At 45.5% G+C, this 24,499-nt stretch overlaps 1 protein-coding gene across 3 annotated transcripts; it reads left to right on the forward strand.

Moving 5' to 3' along the window:
• The first annotated feature begins 4,744 nt into the window (after positions 1 to 4,744).
• Positions 4,745 to 21,674, forward strand: LEPROT (leptin receptor overlapping transcript). 3 transcript variants are annotated; one of them, XM_072649753.1, is made up of 4 exons: positions 4,745 to 4,831; positions 12,040 to 12,115; positions 15,954 to 16,140; positions 19,371 to 21,674. In XM_072649753.1, the coding sequence occupies exons 1-4, from the start codon at positions 4,765 to 4,767 to the stop codon at positions 19,476 to 19,478; spliced, it is 438 nt and encodes a 145-aa protein (XP_072505854.1). In that variant the 5' UTR covers positions 4,745 to 4,764; the 3' UTR covers positions 19,479 to 21,674. The 3 variants fall into 3 exon arrangements, with proteins under 3 accessions (XP_072505854.1, XP_072505856.1, XP_072505855.1); XM_072649755.1 differs by lacking the exon at positions 4,745 to 4,831 and adding an exon at positions 5,322 to 5,491; XM_072649754.1 differs by lacking the exon at positions 4,745 to 4,831 and adding an exon at positions 6,066 to 6,171.
• Positions 21,675 to 24,499: the final 2,825 nt, after the last annotated feature.

The raw sequence follows: 24,499 nt of genomic DNA on the forward strand, positions 1-24,499 counted from the left end.
TGGAGGGGGAGGGGAGATGCTAGTTGCTGAATGAATCAGAGCAGGCCCTGTCTAGGAGGCAGCACTTGAAATGAGTTTTTTAAAAAATACCATTTTCAATTGAGGATTTTTTTTTTATTCTTTCCCCCCACACCTAAAACCTCTGAGAAGAGAAAAAAGACCTTTGTAGCATATATACATAGTTAAGCAAAACAATTTCAACATTGACCACATCCAAAGAGAAAGGTAGAATTCTAGGGCACAGGGTGAGGAGGGAGTGCACTCCAGGCAGAGGGGTCAACCTGTGCAAAGGCAAAGAGGTGGGAGATGGCAATGTTATTTAAGGTGAACTGCAAATTGGCTTTTAGTGATGATTGCTTCCAATAATCCCTCACCTAAAGACAGAGATGCTGAAGACATAGGGAGGGATAGGTAGATGTAAAGAGAGTCAAAATAAAAGACTTTGAGGCATATGCACAAGGAGGTCCAGGCAATCAGAGAAGGGTCAAAGGGCCCCCCTCAGTTGACAGGAGAAGCCACTCCATGAAGGATTTGCTATCTGAACTGGGGGTTGAGCAACAGGACACTTTTCAACATGGGGCAGGGAAGCCCCACATATAGAGGATAACTTGAGCTGCCTAGAGGCCACAAGGGACACTATAGTGGATAGAACTTAGGGCTGAGTCAGAAAGACTGGAGTTCACAGTTTTAAAAAGGAATGTTAAAAAAATGTTTCTACATGTAACTGGAAAAAATTAAAATACCAAAGAAAAAAAGTACCTGAGTTCAAATATGACCTCAGACACTAGTTGTGTGGCCCTGGGAAAGTCACTTCACCTCCTCAACTGAATGGGGGATAAGAGCACCTACTCACCTCACTGTGGTTGTGAGGACCAAATGAGATCATGTTTGCAAAGTGCTTCACATCCAGTAGGCTTATATGAATGCTGATTCCACCGTCTTCCCTTTTTCAAAGGCATGGAATTGATCTAATGCAGGTTGAAATTTTAGCCAGTAATCCTGTCTGGCTAGAAGGTAAAACCTGCCAAGGGAGGTTAGTTGGCACCAGATTGTGGAAAGTGTCAGGATTAGCAAATGATACTTTATTCAGTAGGCATGTAGAAGTCACTGAAGCAGAAATTAATATCATATCTTTACAAAGATGGCAGAGTAAGGATTCAGTTGAATTGAGAAATACACAGAATATATAAGGTAATGCAAACTAATGCAAAGGAGAGGGCTAACTGGTAGAGATCAGCAAAGGTCTCAGGTAGGAAGTGGCCCCTGGGGGATGCTATGAAGAAAACTGGGGATTTTCCTCAAGAGAATGGTAGGCTGGCATCCCAGACGAGGTGAGGTGTCTGTACTCATGGAGATAAAGGAAGTAAACAAGAAAGGCACTGGGTCTGTGGCAGGGGATTGGGAGTTAGCAGAATGTCACATGGAAAAGGAAGAAAGGACTGAGCATATGGAACCATGAAGTAGAAAGATCAGAAAGGCAGTTTGGCTTAGTGGACGGCAAGTCAGCCTCAGAGTTCTTATAAGGACTATGTCACAGCCACCCTGTGACATCTGCTGGCTGTGTGATCTGGAGAAATCCCTTAATTTCCCAGTGGCTTAAGCAACAGGCACAACCAAAGGACTATAAATTTCAGAACAGGAGAGGCAGCTTTTTTTTTTTTCTTTTTGCTTGTGTCCTCTACCTACAACTGTGAAATCAGAGGTTTAGACCCCCCCCCCAAATCAAAGAGATAAAGCACTTCTTTTAGAAGATCCATCTCTGGAAGTTGCACCTAATGCTGCAAGGAATGCTAGGTCATCAGAGCGCCAATTGTCCACAGGACGCTAGTAATCAAATCAACAAAACCTGTCTGCCAGACACTATAACCTTTGAGCATACAAAGAAACTGAACAATATTCACCTCTCCTTTTGCCTCTTTCTTCATACATCTATTATTTGGTCTTCACTTGGTTCCCTAATTGTGCTCACAGACCATGACCCCTGCTCTGGTTTCACTTTTCTCCTTTCTCAGTCTTGATCGTTTTGTTATCCGGTTTTACGAGGCACTCTCATCTGTGCCCAACCAACCAACAAGCATTTATTAAGCCCCTACTATGTATGAGGGATACAAAGACATCTTAAAACTCCTTCCCTTGACCCTACCATCCCCTCACAGATACCTAGAAACTTGCTGGTATCCTTTCCTCTCCTACTCCCTTTTCAATGTCTTGCAATGCAGCTGCCAATCTCATCATTCAGCTGAAACTAGTGATCTCTTAATTGCCATCTGTGCTGCATTTTCTCAGTCTTCCTCCTTTCCTGGTGCGTAGTTAGCATTCAGCAGCTGACTACCCCTTCATCCTGAATATTTTCTTCTCCTTGGATTTTTTTCCCCACTGCTTTTGCTTGTTCTGTGCCTTCCTGGCTAATCCTCTTTGCTAGATCAACATTCATGCCTCACCTGCTACATGGGGCTGCAGCAAAGGGCTCCATCCTGAACCCTCTTTTCTTCTCTCTCTCCACATTTTCACTTAGTGATCTCATGAGCTCATCTCCCATCTTTGTGAAGGTGACTCCCAGATCCCTCATCTCTATGTTGATGACATGCCCAGTTGCTTTCTTGCACCACCAACTGCCTCCTGAAGAGTAAGCTGACCCACTATGGGTTACCATTGGGTACAACAATGTTCAGTAAAGGAGGCAGAGCCAGAGCAAAGACAAGGGATTCAAACCTAGAATACTTCACTGGTTCCTGGGAAATGTAAAATCATGAGAGGAAGGCCTCTAGCACTTTGGGTACCTCCTTTGTGGAGCATCTGTGAGAATCTAAAAATCTTTGAGAGAACATGAACTTTAATCATGGAGAATGGGAAGGTACAGTTGGACTTCCTTCAGCAGAGATGGAGAGGGCCCCTTCATACACAAGATTACAAATCCATCCAAGCTGAAGTCCTGGAAACAGCATAAGGGAAGTTCAACAAACAAATGAGGCCCAGACAGTTTAAATGCTTTGCCGGTGGCCACATAATGCCATGGGGCAGCTGGGTGGTGCAGTGGATAGTTTTCTGGACCTGGAATCAGGAAGACTAGACTTCAAATCCAGCCTTAGACACTAACAGTGTGACCCTGGACAAGTCACTAAATTCTATTTTCCTCACTTTCCTCATCTGTAAAATGAGTTGGAGAGGGAAATTAAAAAAAAAAAAAACAACACTCCTGTATCTCTGCTAAGAAAACCCCAAATGGGGTCCCAAAGAGTTGGACACAAGTGTTTAGAAGAGTAAGGTTGTCTCCAAGGGTCTTCAGGGAAAATTTTCACATGACTGGGTTTACCAGCATATTGAGAAGGGCAGTGTTGATTGTTATCCCTCAAACCTGAAGGAAATTAGTTTTAATAAAAATGGAAACAGTTTCTTGGAAAACCTATGTTCTCCACTATCCAGGGCAAAATGAATGAGAGGACCCAGTTAAAAGCACACTTCCCCAGCTTATGAGGTTCCTGGTGTTCTAAGGGAGAGTAAGAGAATAAGAAAGGAAGTGAGGAGTGGAAGCCCAGCCAGCCCTTCCTTTAGAAGAGACCCTGTGGACTGTGGTGCTGAAAGGGCGAGGTAGAGCTGAGGGGAAATCAGATTCCTGCTCCCCAAAACTCCGAAGAATTGGTTCCCCCCGAACTACTTTCATCAACCCCAGTGACAAACTGGGGAGTAGTGGCAGCTCCAAATCAATCTGAAGGATGCGGGCGCCTCTGCGAGGGGCATAGGGAAAGCAGCCTGAGGCAGTGGAAACCCTGCCGGGATCTGAGTTCCAATGCTCCCTCTGCCTACTATAAGTTATGCGACCTTGTGAATCTTCATTCCTTTGGGACTCAGTTTCTTCGTCTGTAAAATGAGTGCCTTGCATGTCCCTTCTTGATCTACGATCCCCCGAAATAGGGAATGGAGGAATCGGGCTTCGCTGGAGTAGTGATATGACCGTGGTTACAGAGAACTGCCGGGGCTGGAGCGCTATCCACCAATGCCGATCAACCACTCAGCTGCTGGGCCGGTTTCTAAGAGTGGTCTGGGCTGCCCGAGGGTTGAAGTCACTAGCCCGAGGTCACAGCGCTGGTAGTGAGGGAGGGAAGAAGGGAAGCCCAGCCCTTAGCCAGGACTGGTCCGCTCTCCATGACACCAGCCGGACTCGGTGGGCAAGAAAGCTGCGTGTGCTGGGGGGGCTGGGGACCGGCCCAGGGTTCCCCGCCCTCCCTTTTCCTCCCTCAGTCCCAAGGCCCTTGCTTTCACCGGTCCATCTTGCAGCCTCTTGTCGCTCCGGATCTTTCTCATCCCGACCCTCGTACCTTTCGGGGAGTTCTCAGACTCCTTTAACCACAGCGGTGTCCGAGACCGCTCCCGATCTCCCCCTCCCAGACGGGGGTGGGCAGGGTAGGAAGCTCGCAGGCAGCGCTGGGTTCTGATTGGGCCGGCCAGGGATGGGGAGCTCAGAGTGGGAAGGGTTTGGGGCGGGCGTTGGCTCGGTTCCGTGAGGCGGGAAGAAGGCTGCGGCCTGCTCCTGGCTCCTGGCTTTCTATGGGGTTCAGACTGAAGCCAGGGGAAGGAGGCCGAGGGCTCCGGCGCTGCCCTCGGGGCCCAGTGCGGGGCTCGGGGCTCTGAGAAGGTACAGAAGCAAATTCACCGCGGTGGAGGGGGCCAGATCTCAGCTTGAGGACTGCTTGGGCTGCCTGGACGAGGAGCGGGTGGGGTGGACGGAAGGGGAGGGCCCTGTGCTGGAGACAAGGCGGGGTGCGGATGCGGACCCTGCTGGGCGGCCGCTGCGTCCTGGGCCGGCGATGCTCTGTGATCGGGAGGACTAGCGGTGGGAGAACGGCCAGATGGAGGGGAGGGTGGGGCCTAAGGACACTCTAGCCGGGAGCTGGGTGGGCTGCAAGGTAGCGGGATGCTGCGCGGTCCAGGAGGATGCCAGGGGGCGGCTCCGCGCCGAACCGCTGCCCGCGGGCTTTGTCCAAAATGAGACGTGGTGGGGTGTGGCCAGGCGTGCCTAGCTCTGGGGGAAGGGAGGGGAGCGTGGGAAGTTCCGATCGGATGCCGCTGGGCGTGGCCAGGTGGGGGGGGGGGGGAGATGAGGGGGAGTTCGTCCCTTGGGGCGGGGGCGCTTCCTTCGGGATGCTGAGGATTTGGAGGCGGGTGGGGTGCCTCCGAGGGGGCAGGCTCAGCGTCTCCGGGGAAGGGATGCTGCGAGGCGGGGAGTGAGGGGAAGGCATCCTAGGGGGTGGGGGGAGGGAGGCGCCCCTCCTGGGATGCTGCCGGACGGGGTCCGGTTGGGGGAGCTGCGGGGGCGGGATCTGTGCTGGGGGTGGGATCCGGCTCCCTGGGGGCTGACCCGGAGAGCCCGGGAGGGGCGGGCCGGGCTGGCCCCGCCAGGCACTAGCTCAGACTAGGCGGAGACGGCCCGGGGCTGGAGCAGGAAGCCGGAAGCCAGTGGGCTCCCGCTCCGGAGATATGGCCGGGATTAAAGGTACCCTCCGCTACCCCCCTGCCCCACTCGCGACCCCTGCGGGGGGTCAGACCCAGTGACTGGGGCCATCCGTCCCTTAGCAGTCAGCGTCCGGCTCGGGGAGCCTTCCCTGCGCCCCGGGATCAGCCGCTCTCCCTTCTGGCCCCCGGAGCGGTCCTTCCTCCCCACCATCATCCTTTCCTTTTCCTCTTCCTGCCTCCGTACACGTCTTCCAGCCAGCGGTGCAGCTCCTTCCCTGGGAGCCCTCGGGGTGGGACTGGGGAGGGTGGACGAGTGGTTCTCCAGGGTCAGGAGGGAAAAGGACGCCCAGTGCAGGAGTGCGGACTCTAGCTCTTCGAGGTTGGCCAAGTCGCTCCACTTCCCTTAGGCTCAGCGAACTGGGGGTGGCACATTGGGACGGCTGGTGGATTGAGAGAGAGCCCCTGCCTTACTTTGCTTTTTACTGCCTGTGGGGCAGCGAGCAGCCTCAGTTTCCTTGTCTGTAAAATGAAGGGGTTGGACTGTATGGCTTCTCAGATCCTTTCCAGCTCTCAGGCTGTGGTCCTGTGGGACGGGACCGGACCTGGGGTTTCATTGAGAGAGGGAACTCTTGATAAAGAAAGCCCTTTCATTAATGCAGAGTTTCACCTTGGAAATTTATAGTTTTAGAGAGTCACCACCGCACCCTAGAACCCGGAGAGGTGAGTTGTAGATGGTCACAAATTTTTGTTCAGCCGTCTCAGTCATGCCTGACTCTTGGTGACCCCATTTGGTTTTTTCTTGGCAAAGATCCTGAAGTGGTTTGCCCTTTCTCCAGCTCATTTTACAGAGAAAGGAAACTGAGGCAAACAGGATGAAGTGACTTACTCACTGAGGCCAGTTTGAACTCAGGTCGATGAGTCTCCCCGACTTCAGGCCCTTGGATCTATTCACTGAGCCATCCAGCTGCCCCCAAGTGGATAGAGTGCCAGGCCTGGTGTCAGGAAGACTCATCTTTCTGATGACAACCACGTCTGGATGGGACTTCAAGCCAAGTGTTTCTAAGACCAAGCCTGTCTTTCTAACCACTATCCTACATTGCTTCTCCAAAGAAAACCACCCAATATGATAATATTGGCAGCTCACGTTTATATAGGACTTTGAGGTTGCTTTATGTAGATTATCATATACAAGTATCTATAAATGTAAGCCTCTCGGATGGGCTATACACCGCTGTCCATAGACCTTCCGAACTAAGGTCTGTGAGGCTTATCACCAAGTTTGCTCCAGGGCAGTGATTTTGTAACTAACTCTTAAAGATGGTGTAGGAAGAGTTGGAGGGCTATTTTCAGTGCTGGTGGAGGGACTATCTAAACTGAAACAAGGACATAGAAAATGAAGGTTTTGGACACCCAGGCATGATAAGGTCTGCTTGTCTTGGGGTAGAAGCTTGGAGGCTGTGTTACACTAGAAACTACCTCATATTATCTTCTGGGTTACTTTTCATCTTTAATATCAGTTGTGTTCTTGGACTGTTCCCAATGTCAAATATCAGCCAGAAGAAACTAGCCCAGAAAAAAAGAATCCTAGTATAGCCTGTTCCCTTCTAACTATGTAGCTCTTAATCAAACTCAAAAGGTAGATAGGAGGGAGCACATAAACAGGAAGTGCCCTAGATCATAGTAGTCCATGGGAAAGAGAAGGGCTTGAGAAGACTTGGGGGGGATTTGATTGGGAAAGGCTTCCTGGAGGAGAGAAGATTTGGGGAGGGATATCCACAAGAAGATGAAAAATAGGAAGACCCATTGTCTGTCCATGTACTTCCTGTTGTTGGCTTCTAAGCCTAGAGCTGGGGGAACCTCAGAAGTTATCTGGTCCAGACTTCCTCATTTTCCAGATAAGTAATTTGAATTCCAAAGAGGGCCCAGAACTTCTCAGAACTTAGCTCAGATGGTCTGTGGCCAGCAGCCTATAGGGCCAAAGACTTGCCCAAGGTCCCAGAGGGAATAAATGGTGGGGATCATAGATTTGGATCAGGAGTGACTTATCCTGGGTGCCACAGCTAAAAAGTAACAATTGAGGTGGCATTTGGACTCCAACCTTTGAACCCCAGAGCCTGCATGCTTCCTGATATACCATACACACGCATCATTACTAGCCAGTACATTAATGTAGCACTCACACTCCAGTTTCTCTTTAAACTGGCTTTTTGTCAGTTGAGGACCTCCTCCACTGTGGTCCATCTGTAACAGGGAGATTTAGAAAATTGACTGGGGCAATGAAAAACTAAGTGACTTACTGCCTTTGATATTATAAGTGTCAAGGAAAGCCTTGACATATTTAGAGAATGCTAGGCTAATATGCTGCCCCCTTGTTTGTTTTAAATGGTCACACTGCCTAGCACACAGTAGGCTCTTAAATGCTTGTTGATTGATTGGTTGATTGCTAGCCTGTCTTCAGTGACTATCTCCATAGTCCTTTGGGGTCTTTTCTCAATTTCTGTTTTGAAACACACACACACACACACACACACACACACACACACACTCACACACACTCACTCACACTCACTTACTTTATTATACTGTGCTGAAACCATTTTTCTACCCTTTATTATCAACTTTTAAAAACCATTATAATGGGCACTTTAAGATTGAAACTACCTAGGAACACCACGTGAGCATCAACATAGTACAGTGGGAAAAGCCCATGGTTTGGAATCAAGAGGTCCTTGGCTCAGAGGAAGCTAGGTGGTGCAGTGGATAGAGCACCAGTGCAGGAGTCAGGAGGAGCTGAATTCAAATTTCACCTCAGACACTTGACATTCACTAGCTGTGTGACCTTGGGCAAGTCACTTAACCCCAGTTGCCTCATCCTGGGTCATCTCCAGTCATCCTGATGAATATCTGGTCACTGGATTCAGTTGGCTCTGGAGGAGAGGTGAGGCTGGTGACCTGCACATCCCTCCCTCGTTCAAAACAAAGTCAAGGCAAGTCATGTCATTATTTCTCTGATGGCATGGTCTTCTTGGGCAACGAAGGACTAATACAACAACTCTGCCTCCTCTATGAGATGAGAGCATTGAATTCTTCTGGGAATCTCTCAACCCAGAGCTCCTAAGAATAATTCCTCCTATCTTAGTGCCTTTGACTAAGTCAGTCAATCAGTAAGTATTTCTTAAGCCCTTGCATGTGCCAGGCCCAGTGCAAAGCACTGGAAATACGAAAAAAAGGACAATCCTTGCCCTCAAAAGAACCCTGCTGTCCTGCAGGAGCGATAATGACATGCAAGCAGATATGTGCAAAGCAAGGTATGTAGAGCATAAATTGGAAATAATTTTGAAATTAGGAGATTTTGGGGAAGGCTTCTGTAGACAAGTCTAAAAGTTAAGAAGTTGAATTAGCTTCGGCAGTGGCCTTCAGCCCTCTAGAACAAAAGAGAGAATCACATAAATAGGGTTTGCACAATCTTGGGGCAAGAGGGAAAAGGAGCTAATAGGGTGAGGCCCCTTGGCTGCTTTCCCAACTTGGGAGGTTGAGTAATAAAGAGGAACAGGATGTCCAGGGATTTGTGGGGAGGAAGGGGAAGAGAATTTTTTGACCTTGTGGTAACTTGGTAACATTAGGGGCCCAGTGTTTCTCTGTAGTTAATCTCATCAAAGTTTCTTGGTAGGTCTGGAGATACCTGTTAATCTCATCAGAATGCCTGTGTGGGACCAGGAGTCTCAGCTAGAGCAGACCTCCCTGACAGACAAAACAGTGTGGATGGAAAGTCTGTCTTTGTTTTACCCAACCTTGTAGCTCCCTTTCCTTGACAAAAAATAATAGCCCTAACTTGATAATAACCAGGCCTAGTAATAATCAGAAATTGTAACCCTAAGATTAGAGAAGACATTTTCTCCAAACTCACGGCACACAGGTTTTAGCCTCTGTGACCTCATCTATGAAATTAGAGGGCTGAGCTAGAGGATTTCTTTGGGCCTTTCCCATTCTAATTCTTTGGATTTGGGCAGGGAGAAGGCCTTCAGTTCACGTGGTTGTGAAGTCAGAGCTAAGCTGGCTTCTCCTGTGTACAGATCAGATCATTGATTTTGAACTGCAATTTCTATTGGACCATGCTAATGGTGGCCATTAAAGGACCAGCCTAGCTAAAGTAAGCATCTCAACAAATACTGGCCATGGTGTAATTTTGTTTGGTTTGGGTTTTAGCCATGGTACTGTCAGAACATCAAAGGGTTCCGAACTGTCAGAAGAGTGAGGGTAGCACCCAGATAGAGGGAATCAGAGATCCTAGGAATATGAAAATGTATAGATATACATTATGTGGTGAAAAGTGGCTGTTCTTGGAAATCACAAGGATGCTGTCCTATTTATGTCCATACTCATTATCTGGTGCTAGTGAGAAAATCAAATTGATCTGATTCCATTTAGGAATTACCCCCTACATTTCAAAAAATTGCTTAAGCCACATTTCTTTGTCTCTGAGTTAAGTTCAGATGTTCAGCTTTCCTCTCTGAGCTAAGTTGTCCCAATTCAAAGAAATACATTATCTCTACCCATTGTACTGTCTGTGCACAATTAAGGGAGACTTGTTGTTTTGATAACAAACCTAGCAAGATGCAAATAGTGCCAGGAAGTCTGCTATCTTTGCAGTGCTGTCTGTCCTGCAAGAAAGTCCACGTAGGTGGGCACCACCAGGAAGCTTTCTGTAACTACAATAAATTGATCCTGCTCAAATCATTGCTTCTCAGTTTACGTTAATTTTCAAATGTAACCATTGGCACCTGTAGGGGAGTCACTAAGGAAACCTTTTCTAAGTCTCAAGTTCCTCATTTGTAAAATAGAAGGGTATCCTAGATCAGAGGTGTCAGACACACTACTACTGGCTGGTGGCCAAACCAGATTAAAATGTAAATGGGAAATGTTTAACCAAGTAAGTACAGATGCAATGGAACATAGATAATGTTACTGTGTGGTTTTCCAGTTCAGTGTGAGGCTGGCATGGATCATTATGTATGGTTGGCTCATTCCTATTTGAGTTGGATCATCCACCACCCTGGATGATCTCCACAGATCTAAGTGAATTAAAAAAAAAATCTAGCAATATTCCCCTTTTAATTTTTTTTTTCCAGATCACAGCAAGGTCAATTTTGTGTAGTAGGCGGAGAGCCATCTTTAGAGTTAAGAAGACCTAGGTTCAAGTTTTGTCTTGGGTACATAGTAACCATGTGACCTTGAGCACATCATTTAGCATTGTGCTCTAGACAGATTTCTATGACCATAAATTACAGAGCAGGTGCTTTCTGCCTTGGTGGAAAGTTTCCTCACCTGGGACCTCCTTATGCCTGTGAAAACCTTATATCCTTTTCCTTAACAATGTCTTGTCAAAATGTAAAAGGGAAAACTTGAGTCAGAAAATATAAAACATGTTAGCTATTAATCTAATGAAACTGGCACATGCAAAATCAGAAGAGAGGAATTTTAGTTCACGAAATAAAATAAAATCTTCTTCACAAAATATATCTTTTCCAAATGGAACAAGAACAATGATTTCACATATAACTATAGAGACATAAAAGAGAGATCAGAAAAGCAAAGAAAAATGTAGTCTCTGGAAAACTATTATAAGAATCTCATTGACTCATTCGATCAGCATACATGAAGCACTTGCTGTATTTAGTCTACCTTGTGATCACTGATTTAGAGCTGAAAATAGCTAGCCCTTTAAAGTTTGCCAAACTCTTTGCAGGGACTAGCTTCTTTGATCTTCATGGCAGTCCTGGGAGGGAGGGTTATTCCCACTTTACAGATGAGGAAGCAGATTATAAAAGGTGAAATCACTGCCCAGGGTCACACAGCTAGTGAATGACTGAAGCAGGATTTGCATTCAGGACTTCATAATTCTAGATCCACCATCTCTCCCTTGCACCCCCTACCCCTTAACTTACAATTGAGGAAACTGAGGCACAGGAATGTGAAGGTTTTAAGAGAATCCTAGAGTGGGAGAGTTTCTCAGGAGTCTTCTAGTCAGACCAGAACCTCAGTAAGAATTGTCTCTGTTAGTTACAGCTCCCATTTCTATATCTTGTCTTACAGATAGGAAGACTGAGAAGTAACAACTTAGAAACTTGCTCAGAATTACACATAGTGTGGGAGGTATTGCTACCTCCCACTGCAACCTCCCTAGCTGGTGATCTTCCAGGCTTCACTTTAAGACCTCCAGGGATGGGGAACTCATCCCCACAGGATGCCATCCCATTTTTACATAGCTCTAATTGTCTATGAGACTGAGGGGAGGAAGGAGAGCTTCCTAGGCATGGGGGCAGTTTATGATGAGGCCTGCAGATTGGAGAGGGATTGTGTGAGCTTTGGACAGTTGACTAAACCTCCCTGAACCTCAGTTTCCTCATCTGTCAAGAGAAAGGGTAAGATTCAGTGGAATATGAGTTTCTGCCCAGTTCTGGAACAGTGTTTTTAAAGGTCTACGCCACTGATGAGAAGCAGCAATCAGTTAGGATAATCCTAAAATAATGAAATGCAGAATTGATTGTGGCCTTGCACACTTACCTCTACCCCCCTTCTCCCCCACAGCTCTTGTTGCCTTGTCTTTCACTGGAGCCATCGGACTGACTTTTCTGCTGTTGGGATGTGCCCTGGAGGGTTATGGGTAAGTTGTCCTCCTCCTTTAGAAAGCTTTCTCATCTGTTCTCCAGGCCTTTCTCAGTCAGATACATCAAGGCTATCTGTGGTTCTGGGTCATTTACCTCAATTAGCCAAGGTTGTGAGTTCCGTGTGTGCCCAGGATCTTCGGATTTGGAGGCCAAGGGGATCCCAGGGATCAACCTACTCTCCCTCCCTCTGCCCGTTGGTAAAGGAAGACATTGAAGTGAAGAGGTGTCAATTAGTAAACGAGCATTTAAGTGTTTACTATATGCCTGGCATTGTGCCAACGGCTGGCAAACCCATCTCTTTCCTCAAGGAGCTCCCATTGTAATGGGAAAGGTAACATGCAGATAACTTGGTACAAAGAAGATGTGGCCACACTGGACGAAAGGTCGTCCAAGAGAGAAGGGTCTAGCTGGGGGCCCAGGAAAGGCTGCCTGAAAAAGGTGGGATTTGAGCTGAAGCCTGAAGGAAATTAACACATGGAGTTGAGGAGGGATGGCATTCCAGGCACTGAGAGAGCCGGTGCAAAGGCTGGAGTTGGGAGATGGGCGTTTATGTGCGAGAAACAATAAAAGAAGAGGCTTGATGTAGGTCAGGCAGGTTGTGAGAGTCAAAACTGGGACCAATTCTGGGCTCTCTGGCCCTAAGTTATACTGTCGGTCCTGGTAACCATCCACATAACCCTGGTGTGTGAGAGTGTGTGTGAGTGTGAGTGCGTGTGTGAGTCTGTGTATGTGAGTGCATGGGTGTGTGTGCACGTGTGAGAGTGAGTGCGAGTGTGAGTGCATGCGTGTGAGAGTATGTGTGCATGTGAGAGTGTGTCTGAGTGTGTGTGAGTGTGCACATGTGTGTACGTGTGTGAGTGCATGTGAGAAAGTGTGTGTATGTGTGTGAGTGCACACATGTGTGTGCACATGTGTGAGTGCATGTGAGAGTGTGTGAGTGTGTGTGAGAGTGTGTGCGTGTGTGTGTGTGCATGTGTGTGTGTGTGTGTGTGTGTGTGTGAGAGTGTGTGTGTGTGTGTGTGTGAGTCTTCACCCATCCAGGCTCTATTAGCTTTGTGTAAGAGAAAGTTTAATTTTGTCCGTTACATACTGGATCAATGAACAGGTGGGTATTCATTCATAGAGGAGAAAGGTCACTTTTCTCTGTTACCTGATATCATACTAAACCAGAAAAGCCATTTCACAAATGATTGTAAGCCAGGGAACCTTGTACAGTGGCCCCAGTTCCATGGGCACTGCTGCCTCCCTTCAGGAAAGGAAAGTATGGATGTCTAAAATAAACCATTACTGCTTCTTAAAATGGAATTGTCCTACACATCTGGTTCAGGGCATAACCCCCATGTATGAAGGATGTCACAGGTTTGGTGAGTGGTTTTTAGTGTGTTTTATTATCTGGAGAAAGGCAGCACCTGTCAGGGCTAGAGAGCAGATTTTGCAGGCAGGAATTAATTAACTAATGGGTGAAAACGAATGAATGAAAAAAATTATGAGTTTACTGTACTACGTGCTGGAGATACAAATATAAAAATGATATGGTCCCCTGTCCTCAGGAAACTTAGGGGAAGAAAAACATCTGCGGGGGAGTGGAGTCTGGACAGGTGTGTTTCATTTTGCAAAATCACAGTTTTGGTGAACGGAACCATAGAGGTTTAGATTGATAGACTGGACCCTTTCCAATTGCCATGGTAGTATTGATCTGATTATGGTACCTGAGCTGGAAGGTTGGGTGATGATGGAAGAGGGGATCACACTCAGAAGCAAGGCAGAGGTGAGAAGGTGGACACATGGCTGGAGCCAGCTTAGATAAAGTAAGAATCCCCTGAAAGGCACTCACCAGTCAGGCAGTGCAGGACCCTGGTTCAGAGCCCAGAATGTGAAAGGGCCAAGTCCTCCAGAGTATGTGGGAGGGTAAGATCCTGCCTCTAACAGATACTGGCTGTGCGTCACTTAACCCTTCAGTGCCTGAGGAAACCCCTTGAGATGTTAGGCTGTAGAACATTTACCTCTCCAAATTGGTAGAGAGGATTTTGTCAATGGGGGTTTCTTACCTTGATGAAGTTACAGGTTTAATCCAAAATGCAAAAATCTGCTTTCAGCCGCTTCCTCCCCCAATTCCTGAAGCTGCCATTTATTTTCCTTAAACTCTTCCTAAGTTGGATTGTCTTATTCCAGAGCTTGAGAACCTTCAATGGCTCCCTATTCCTTATAGGTCAAACTACAGACTTCTCAGCCTCTATTTGAACACCCTGTATAGTCAGGCTTCAGTCTTCCTGTCCTGACTTGCCACCTTAATCAGTTCAATTTAATAAACATTCATTAAGTGCCTACTATGTGCTATATTAAGCCCTGTGGATATAAAAAAGATAGTCCCTGCCCTCAAAACTCTAATTGGGGAGAGAAAAGGAGGCTGAGAAACAGGGGTAGGGGTACCCAAAATGAGGTCATGATGGTCCATGGTGAAACCAAACTGAGCCCCTAATGGAAAATGAAGAGTTACCTGGGAACTTTTAGAAGTGCTGAGCCTTCTCCAGAAAGGAAGGTTTGGGGAGGAGTACCTTGCTACTCCCCCACCCAGCCCTCCAATCAGAGGCAGCTGAGGGAGCTGAGAAGGTTGTTGAGTATCCGCAGCTGAGTCAATGTGCTTGGTGATGAGATTTTAGGTGATCAGCTTATCCTGGGGGAGGCCTCATTTCCTTGAAATCTTCCTTATTCTCTCAGTTGTTAATGCCATCTTCCTATTTGAATGACGTTGTAATGTAAGATCCCTGAAGGCAGGCATTATTTCATGTTTTGCCTTTGTATCCCCAGAACCTAGCATCGGGCCATCTGCAAAGCTGCTCAAGAGATGATGGTTAGATTGACTGGAATTGAAAATCATTGTTACTGAAGTAACAATATCAGGAATTTTTAATAATGTCAGACACTGTCCTAGTTCCTGAGGATGCAGAGGCAAAAATGAAACAGTTAACATACTATCAAAGGAGATTCTAAGTCCATACAAAATAGGTTACTTTTGTAGGATTGGGAGAGGATCAGAAATGGTGCCACGTAGACTCCATGCACTTGAGAAAAGTTTGGTGGAAAGAAGGAATTTTTAAGAAGCAAAGGCCACGTCAGGAGAGAGTGTCTCCCAGGCACTGGCGACCATGGAGGTGGAAGATGGGGCATCATGGGTGAGGAAGGGCCAGAAGGGCAGTTTGTCAGGAATGTTGAGTGAGTGAAGGTGAAATAACCCAACATAAGACTGGGAAGGTAAAGTTGGGCTTGGTCATGAAGGGCCCTGCATGCCAGACAGAGGAGGTTGTGTTAGATCCTGGGGGAAGTAAGCACACCTTGAGTTATTGAAGAAGGGAGTGACATGAGGATAATTACTTAGAAAAGGTTTCATATTCATGAAGCCCTTAAACATTTGTAAAATGCTATGTATGTGTTATCTCATTTGAGCCTCACGACAACCCTGTGAGGGAGATGCTGGTGTTATCCACATTTCACAGATGAGGAAACTGAGGAAGATAAAGGTTAAAAAAATGTGCCTGGGATGACAACTCAGAAGAGATCGGATTGAAATTGCAGCCTTCCTGACCCATGTCCTGTGCTTCCTCTGTGTGCCATGTGTTGGAGGGAGGGGAGCTTATCAAATAGCTAGTTAATTTGAGAACTGGGATTTGAACTGAGTCCAAGCCTGGGGCTCCTTCCACTAACTTGGGCTGACTCTGCACCATTTTATCTGGCAAGATCCCCTCCAACTGAGATGTGCTGAGGGTGTGGGATGCCACTGGTTTCCCCTGTGCCAATTTTGACTTCGTGCTGTTCTTCCTCCACATCCCCTGACAGAGTGTACTGGCCTCTGTTCGTGCTGATCTTTCACGTGATCTCCCCCATTCCTTACTTCATTGCCAAGAGAGTAACAGATGACTCAGATGCCTCCAGTAGCGCCTGTCAGGAACTGGCATACTTTTTCACCACAGGGATCGTTGTGTCTGCCTTTGGACTTCCTATCATCCTTGCAAGAGTTTCTGTGGTAAGAGATACTTTGGGTGTGTTCATCTGCTTCTGCGTGAGGTTCTGCCCAAGCCTGGGTCTGGGAGCTTGGTGTAGGGGGAAATGATCTGACCTTTGAGTCAGGGGGCCTGGGTTGGAATCCTGCCACTTAACCTGTGTGATCTTGCGTTCTCATCTGTAAAATGAGGAAGTTAGACCACATGGCCTCAGAGACCTCTTTCAGCTGTTGGTCTATATCTGGGTCATCCACAGATTTCATTTTCAGTCCTTCCATTTGGATTTTAGCTTTAATTCTCACGGTCAGCTGTATTTGTCTGTCTGTCTAGGCATGTATCCTTGTACCTCCATCAGTCTATTGATATCCATTTATCCATCCATCCATCTATTCATCGATCTCTCCATCCATCTATCCATATCCATCCATCCATCCATTTATCTACTCATCCATCTATCCATATCCATCATTCCTTTCATCTATTCATCTATGCATCTATCTGTCTAATAGATATTCATCCATCCATCAGTCTATTTATCCATATCCATCCATCAGTCATTTATCCAAATTCATTCATCTATGCGTCTGTATCCATTCATCCATTCATCTGTTCATCTATCTACCCATCAGTCTATCCATTTCCATCTGTCCATCTGTCTGTGCATATTTATCCATCCAGCCAGTCAGCCATCTCTCTACCTATCATCTATCCATATCCATCCATCTCTCTTTCTCTCTCTCTCTTTCTCTGTCTTTCTCTCTCTCTCTCTCTCTGCCTCTCTGCCCACCCATTCATCCATATTTTATTGCATAGTCTTTGTAAGTTGACTGATCTGAGATACTCCCAGAATGCTATCTGACCTTGACCTTGTTTCTCTTATAGTACTTAGTCATACCACATTACTTCCTGTTTGAGTTTTTAAAAAAACCTTAGTAGACAGATAATAGGGTCATAGATCTAGAGCAGGAAGAGATTTTAGAGGCCACCTAGATCAACTCCTCATTTTACAGATAAAAAGCTGAAGCCAAGAGTAACTTTCCTAAGATCACAGAGAAAATAAGCATCAATCAGAGCTAGAATTTCTCTTTCAGGTGTTGTGTTAACTGGGGATACAGTTAACCAAAATAAAGACCACCCCTGCCCTCAAGGAATTTATAATCTAATGGGAAGGGGGAAAGACAGCATTATGAAGGAAGTGAGAAATGGAGGGATTGGAGAGACGTTGGGGATAACTGATGACGAGGCTCCTTGAAGCCAGGCCACAGAGTGGAGTGATCTGAGAGTCCAGGTCCTGTCCTTCCTAAAGGAAGGTATTGGGAGGAGTTTGATACTCTACCTTCTAGACCCTGCATCCCCCCAATTCCCCAATCAGAAGAAAGAGGAGGCGAGGGAAATGTTGCCAGTCAAGATTTGAGTTAGCAGCATTGGGGCATGGGATGTTCAGGAAGGACTAGCACCTCCTGTGTGAAAGTTAACTGAGCCCTTTTCAGGGCTGCTCATCTACCTTTGGTGTCTACTTGGCACTCAACTCTCACCTGTGGCTCCAAGAAGTTGTAGCATGTAGCATGACCACTCTCTGGTGCACCATCTCAGAAGATGGGGTAAACCAGGTTGAGGATAACTGGTAGTCCTCAAACCTGACAGTGAGTTAGGGGGGTGTCTCCCTCAAAAACGTGAAGATGTACCCCTGGTGGAATGAGCTGAAGCAGGGACTATGGGGCACTTGGAACTTGATCAGAAATGGAAGCTTCATGGTCATCCACTGCATCCCGGGCCATCGCCAGTCATCCTGACTTTTGTCTGTCCCTCCACGGGACTTTGATGACTGGAAATGAGCAAGGCTGAGGACTTCATGCAACTCTGTCTCACTTAAATCATCCCTGGGTGACAGACAAAAACAACCACAAAACAAAAATAATTATTTTTAATAATTTGTTTTCTTCACCTGTGCCCTCACTATTTCACTTCAGTTAGGAGAAATTCTTCTTCACAGCATCTTTCCTGTCATACCATTTTTTCTCAAATCTGCCTTAAGGGTTTCCCTTTTCCCTCTTACAATGGAACACTGCATTATGTCTTGTGATCTTTAGCGTGTTATGGTGCAAAGAACATCAAATTTAGTGTCAGAAGACATGGATTTAAATTCCAGTTCTATCACTATCTGTGTGACCTTGGGAAAGTCATGACACCTCTCCGAGCATCAGTGTTCCTTATCTATGGCACAGTGGTTGGAATGCTGGGCCTGGAGTCAGGAAGACTCATCTTCCTGAGTTCATATCTAGCCTCAGACACTTCCTAGCTATGTGACCCTGGGCAAGTCACTTCATTGTTCGCCTCAGTTTCCTCATCTGTAAGATGAGCTGGAGAAGGAAATGGCAAACCACTCTAGTATCTCTGCCAAGGAAACCCCAAAAAGGAGCCATAAGGAGTCAGACCAGACTAAAAGTGAAAACAAAAAAATGGGAAATATACAGAATATAAATTCCTCGGGGACAGAGACTAATTTGTGTTATTTTTCTTGAACGCCTAGCACCTAGACACACAAAAGAAGCTTAATAGATCCTTGTTGAATGAATTGCCTCTGGCGCCCCAAAGATTTCTTCTTGCTCTCAATTGATGACCGTCTTATCCATTGTTGGTTGCATCTGAGTCGGATTTTCATTTTTCTAATGAAGAGGTTCTTGGGTGTTCATGAACTTAAAAATAGTTTTTTGGCAACTGTATTTCAATATAATTTGTTTTCTTTGCAATCCTTTACGCATCTAAAAATGGGATTGAGAAGGGGTCTGTAGCCTTCTCTAGCAGTTAAAACACTAATGTCCACTAGAGGGCTCTCTCACCTCTTTGTCTGCCATCTGTCTACATCCTACTTTGGTCTAAGACGCCCAGTCTCCAGGAAGCTATTTGCTTGTGCATCACAGATGATCATTGTGTCCCACCCTGATTCAGAGCTCTGGGACACAGAAGGAAGATGGCCTCATTCCTTGTTTTCTTCATTTTGTTAAGTTAGTGCAATCCTCTCCTTTGGGGAGGGGGGAGTAGATTGGAGAAATGTGCCTAATGGGGAAAACACTGAGGCTGATATCAGGCTTAATTAGCAGCCATTGCAGTAGTAATTAGTCTAACAGCCTTTTAGCATCTGCATGTGGTATTTGGTTGGATATTCTTAATGAGTAAAAATCACAATGATTTTGTAAATAGTGGCTGCTATAAGATCCAGACTGCCATCATGGCCTTTTTTTTTACATTTCAGATCCAGTGGGGAGCCTGCGGCCTGGTGTTAGCGGGCAATGTGGTCATTTTCATCACCATTCAAGGCTTCTTCTTTGTATTTGGGAGAGGGGATGACTTCAGCTGGTAGCCACGGTAGGGCGTCGGAGGATTTCCACTCTGGACTCAGCTCTTGATCGCTCATGCTCCAAGAGTTCCTCTTGGTAGAAGCGTGTGGGGTGGTGTTGTATCACTTTCCCCCATTTTCTTATGTCTTTTTTATATCTGCGTAATACAGTTTATTAAGGGAAAGTACCAGCCACTTAAAGCAGCATTTCTACAACCAGCAGATATTCTTCCTTCATATTCTTTGTTGTGTTATAATATGTAGCTTCCTTGTGTGTGTGTGTGTGTGTGTGTGTGTGTGTGCGCGCATGTGTGTGTGTGTGTGTGTGTGTGTGTGTGTGTGTGTTGTTTTTAAAATTATTTACGACAGCTTTGTAATCCCTTACTGCTCCCCAGTGCTCCAATGCTGGGCAAGTGTGCCCAGGGAGATTGCAGATGGCACTCAAGCTGAAGACAGAAGCTGCTTGGGAGCCTGATACTGAGGGAACAGCATGAAGGGACATAGTAGGTGCTTAGTAAGTGCTAACTGCATAAAAAGGAATGGAATTACTAAGGTCCCTTGTCCTATCCAGCTGTGAAATGTGGAGGGGGCAGATTCTTAGAAAAGGGGTACATAGCCTGGGTCCGCAAATGTCTGAGGATAGATTTCTATATGGGAATTTTGATGGAAAAAAGTTAAGTCTTCATTCCCATTAACCTTTGGTTTCCTTCATGATTCTAACTGATTCTGAGGAAGGGCCTGAAAGTTCGCCATTTTGCAGAGGAAGGGGCCCTGATATTAAGGGTGAGTGCCCCTGCTTTAGAGAGACAGTGGAGTGCCATGGATGGTGGGCCGGCCTTGGTGTCCGGGATACCTGGGTTCAAGTCCTTCTGGAAGCATTCTGTGTGACCCTGAGTAAATCATTTCATTTCTTGGGGCCTCCAGGCAACTCTTTTGGAAACAATTGGAAGGTAGATTGCTGACTGGCACCAGTAGAAGGAAATTTCCCAGAGCAGTTCTCTGCAGGATGAAATTATAGGTGTGGGACACCCCCAAAAATTCTTTAGAAGGATTGCACTGGGAGGCAGGTGACCTGGGTTCTAGTCCTGACTGCCAGTAGGGCTTACACTCTTTGGGCCTCAGTTGGCTTCTGTAAAATGGGGCTAGTGCTCCTACAGCAGCTTGAAGGCAGAGTGCTAGGTCACATGCTTCTCGTGGGGTCCCTCCCAATTATAGGGTTGGTGATGATTTGTATCATAGTGCATTATTCCCATGTTACTCTTAATAAAGGAAATTCCCAGGAAGAGAGGACCTCTCCTCCCCATCCCTCATTCATTACACCTGGGTTCAGGTACCATCTCTGTTCTTTACTGCTTGCATGACCTCATGCAGTCACTCCTGCTCCCCTATGCCTTAGTTTCTCTACCTGTAAAATGAAGGTGTTAGGCTACATGACCTCTAGGACCTCTTCCAGCTATAAGTTAGGAACATTGATCATTCTGACACAGGCAGTGATAGTTGTGAGGACACAGACCAGAACACTGAGTCATCATGGGGTGGAGAAGCAGTCTGGAGTTGAGTCCTGGTGCGTGAGGATGACTCTTTTCTTTCTTTTCCCATCTCTATCTGTTTGTTTCTTGTTCTCCCCTATTTGCAGGGTCATTGGGCAGAACTGAGCAGGGATTCTCATACACTACAATTCTTCCTTTTGGGTCCATTTCCTTCTCACTAATTCTCTTGCTTTGTCTTATTAGCAGGGTCATTGGGCAAAGATGAGCAGGGATTCTCATACACTACAATTCTTCCTTTTGGTCTATTTTCTTCTCACTAATTCTCAGTTTTCTCATATTAGCAGGGTCATTGGGCAAAGTTGAGCAGGGATTCTTTCTTTCCTCAGTTTCCTTTTGTGGTCACTTTGATCTTTCTAGTTATTCCTTCGCACCCTCTCCCCTCTCCAGGAGAGTCATGCGTGCAGATTGAGGAAGGTGGGAGGCAAGATGGGGGGGAAGGTCTGAGGCAGGAGGCCTCAGAAGAAGCCTGGCTGCTTCTTCATTTCACTAGCATGCCTGTGGAATTAAGCGACCTGAGTATTTTATGCAGTCTGTCTGTAGAACTCACACCTTTATCAGTTCCTGTAAAATACTGTATATTTCATATAATTATCTGACTTTTCTGCCTTACGTTTATTTTACTTTTTATATGTATCATTCTGAGTGAAATATAACCATTTTTAAAAACCTTGTTGATGTGTGATGACTGACTTTACCTTATACACTGAAAAACATTTCAATCTTGTGATCCATAATTTAAAAAAAAGTAACACATGCTTTTATATTTCCAATAAGACCACCAGAACCTGGACACAAATGTCATACCTCTTTTAGGGCTAACTTTGAAGATAGCTCTGTGTGTGTGTGTGTGTGTGTGTGTGTGTGTGTGTGTGTGTGTGTGTATGTGAGATATTATGTGTAACTTTTTACTTTGTTTTCCATGTGTTTAAGCAAAATACCTTCCAATTTTTAGAGCATAGACTATGTACAAGCATATTGTCATATTTAATCATTAAATATTTACCATTTAATCATAGCAACATATTTCATTATGATTTCAGAAGAATTTGATTTTGGAAAGAAAATATGATGATTAGGCTTACTACTGGGATGGGCCTGTTCTGAGGCTGACCATGTTAGAACAGTAGCCACCTACGTCTGCAAAGGGTGGGCTTTTGGGGCTAGGACAGTCTCTGGTAGAATCATGGATGCAGCCTTTGAGATACATATCCAGATGTAGCTCTCTGGCAGGGCTAGCTTGCTTGTCCCCAGGGCAATTGAGCCAACTGCTGTCACCTTGACAGGTGAATAATTTATAAGATTACTATCAACCCTTAAAGGCCTCCCCTTTTAAAGAAGACCCACACTATATCCTTGCTCTGTCTCCACGTTTTAAATGGGCACAGAAGTCTAAATAAAGATGGTGCCATGGTGTCCCTGGAAAGGTAGGAAGCCCTCCCCAGGACTCCATGATGGCAGTGATTTAAGGCAAGGAGATGTTTGGGTATACATGTCGCGGTGTTGATGGTGGACAGAATTTCCTCTGCTTGGCAAAAGACACTCTTGAGAAATGCATTTGGGAGCCCAGGCACACACGACTAACTTTTCTGAGACTTGTAATTATGTTTGTAGTTTTCTTTTTTTTACTATGAAAGGGAATTGACCTCTCCCACTCCACCTGAAGCTTTCAAGATAGTTAAGAGCCACTTTCTAGTTTTATTTTCCATGTATATTTGAGTGGAAAGTGAAACAATTGCTTCTGATTTTTAGAGCTCCAGGTACTACCCATACTAGTCATTCCATACAGTGTCCATAATTTAAGTGTGAATGGAGCTTGGTGGCCATGTAGTCCATCCAGTCACTCTCAAGCAAAAAACCTCTCTCTGCCATCCTTGATGAACCCCAAGAGACAAAGAACTTGCTCCCTCCTGAGGCAGCCCACTTTTAGGACGGTGGGAGGGAGAGCTTTATTGTTAGGAGCCCCAATTTTCTTCTTTGTCATTTCAGCGAGCTGTCCATGGTTCTGTTTTCTAGAGCTATGGCTCATAGCATTTCCATGTCATAGCCCTCCACATACCTTGAAGCTTGAGACAGCTAGGTGGTGCAGTGGATAGAGCAATTAAGCCTGGAGTCAGGAAGACCCTTCACTTGATTTCTGGCAAGTCAATTAACCTCTGTCTGCCAGTTTCTTCAGCTGTAAAATGGAATAATAACAGCACCTACCTCCCAGGGTGAAGATCAAATGAAATTATTTTTAAGGTCCTTAGTGTAGTGCCTGACACATTGTAGGCTCTTAATAAATACTTCTTTAGGTTCTTCCTATTTTCAAATCTCCCTTAACCTTGAGCCCCACCACCATCTTGATTGCCATCCTCTGGACATTCTCCAGTTTATCAATGTCCTTTCCAGAACTGGATGTGGTCTCATTGGGCAGAGTACAGCAGTACTCTGACCTCCATTTTCTTGGACATAATGCTTCTCCTAGTGTTGCCTCACGTTGCATTAATTTTCTTGCCTGCCACAACATACTGTTGACTCATTGAAATTGAAGGTGACGAAGACCTCAAGATCTTTTTTCAGATAAGATCGTCATGTCTCACCAGTTTTTACTTGTAAAGTTGACTTGGGGAACCTAAGTATAAAGATATTTCCTAGTAAACTTAATCTGTGAGATGATAGAATTTCCTCTTATTCTATTCAGTCTGACAGGATCTTTTTGAATCCTGTCATTCAGTATGTAAGCTACCCCTCCCAGCTTTGTATCTTCTGTAAATCTGATAGGCAAATCTTGATCCAAATCACTGTTTTCATTGTACGCATACACGTTAAGTGGTTATGATGTTTTCACATCATGCAACAAGGAGATCAATGATAAAGAGAATGTTCCCTAAACACAAAAATATTTATAGCAGATTTTTTTTTTTCACAGAATCAAAATTTGGAAACAAAGTAAATGCCCATTGATTTAGAAATGGCTGGTCTAATTATTGTGCTTGATTTAAAGAAATATTATTGTGCTGTAAGCAGTCACTAAAATGATAAATTCAGAGAAGCATGGGAAGACGTGAACTAATGCAGAGTAAGCTAAGCTGAAGCAGGAAAATAATACACGTAATAACTACAATAAAGAAAATAGGAAAAACAACAAAATAAAACTGAACGCTTCAAAATTGTAATTACAAGTTCAACTCCACATAAGCATGAAAAAACCCAACCGTATGTCTTGGCACACAACAGACTTTTCCAATATGTTGGATAGTTTTACTTTTTTTTATTCCTTTTTTCCTCATTAGAAGTGATACCCTGTGGGAGGCCATGGGGGAGGGAATATAGTCAGAAATGTAAGGGAGGTGAAGACAAAAGGTATTGCTGTAATTTCAATTTACAAATGAGACAGGAATGAGTGTCTAGGAAGAGAAAGGGTGAGCAGGAGTGCCATTTGCAGCCCAAGAGATTAAGGAAGATGAGACTTGAGAACAGACCATCAGATTTGGACTTTAAGAGATGATTAGCACC

The sequence above is a fragment of the Notamacropus eugenii genome, chromosome 2 (assembly GCF_028372415.1).
Source record: "Notamacropus eugenii isolate mMacEug1 chromosome 2, mMacEug1.pri_v2, whole genome shotgun sequence".
Taxonomy (NCBI): domain Eukaryota; kingdom Metazoa; phylum Chordata; class Mammalia; order Diprotodontia; family Macropodidae; genus Notamacropus; species Notamacropus eugenii.

Bases quoted from the DNA above. Each gene is read 5' to 3' on its own strand.
- LEPROT (XM_072649753.1), top strand. From the start codon at position 4,765: ATGCGGACCCTGCTGGGCGGCCGCTGCGTCCTGGGCCGGCGATGCTCT. The intron at 12,116-15,953 runs GTAAGTTGTCCT...ATCCCCTGACAG, and splicing joins TGTGCCCTGGAGGGTTATGG to AGTGTACTGGCCTCTGTTCG. The intron at 16,141-19,370 runs GTAAGAGATACT...TTTACATTTCAG, and splicing joins TCCTTGCAAGAGTTTCTGTG to ATCCAGTGGGGAGCCTGCGG.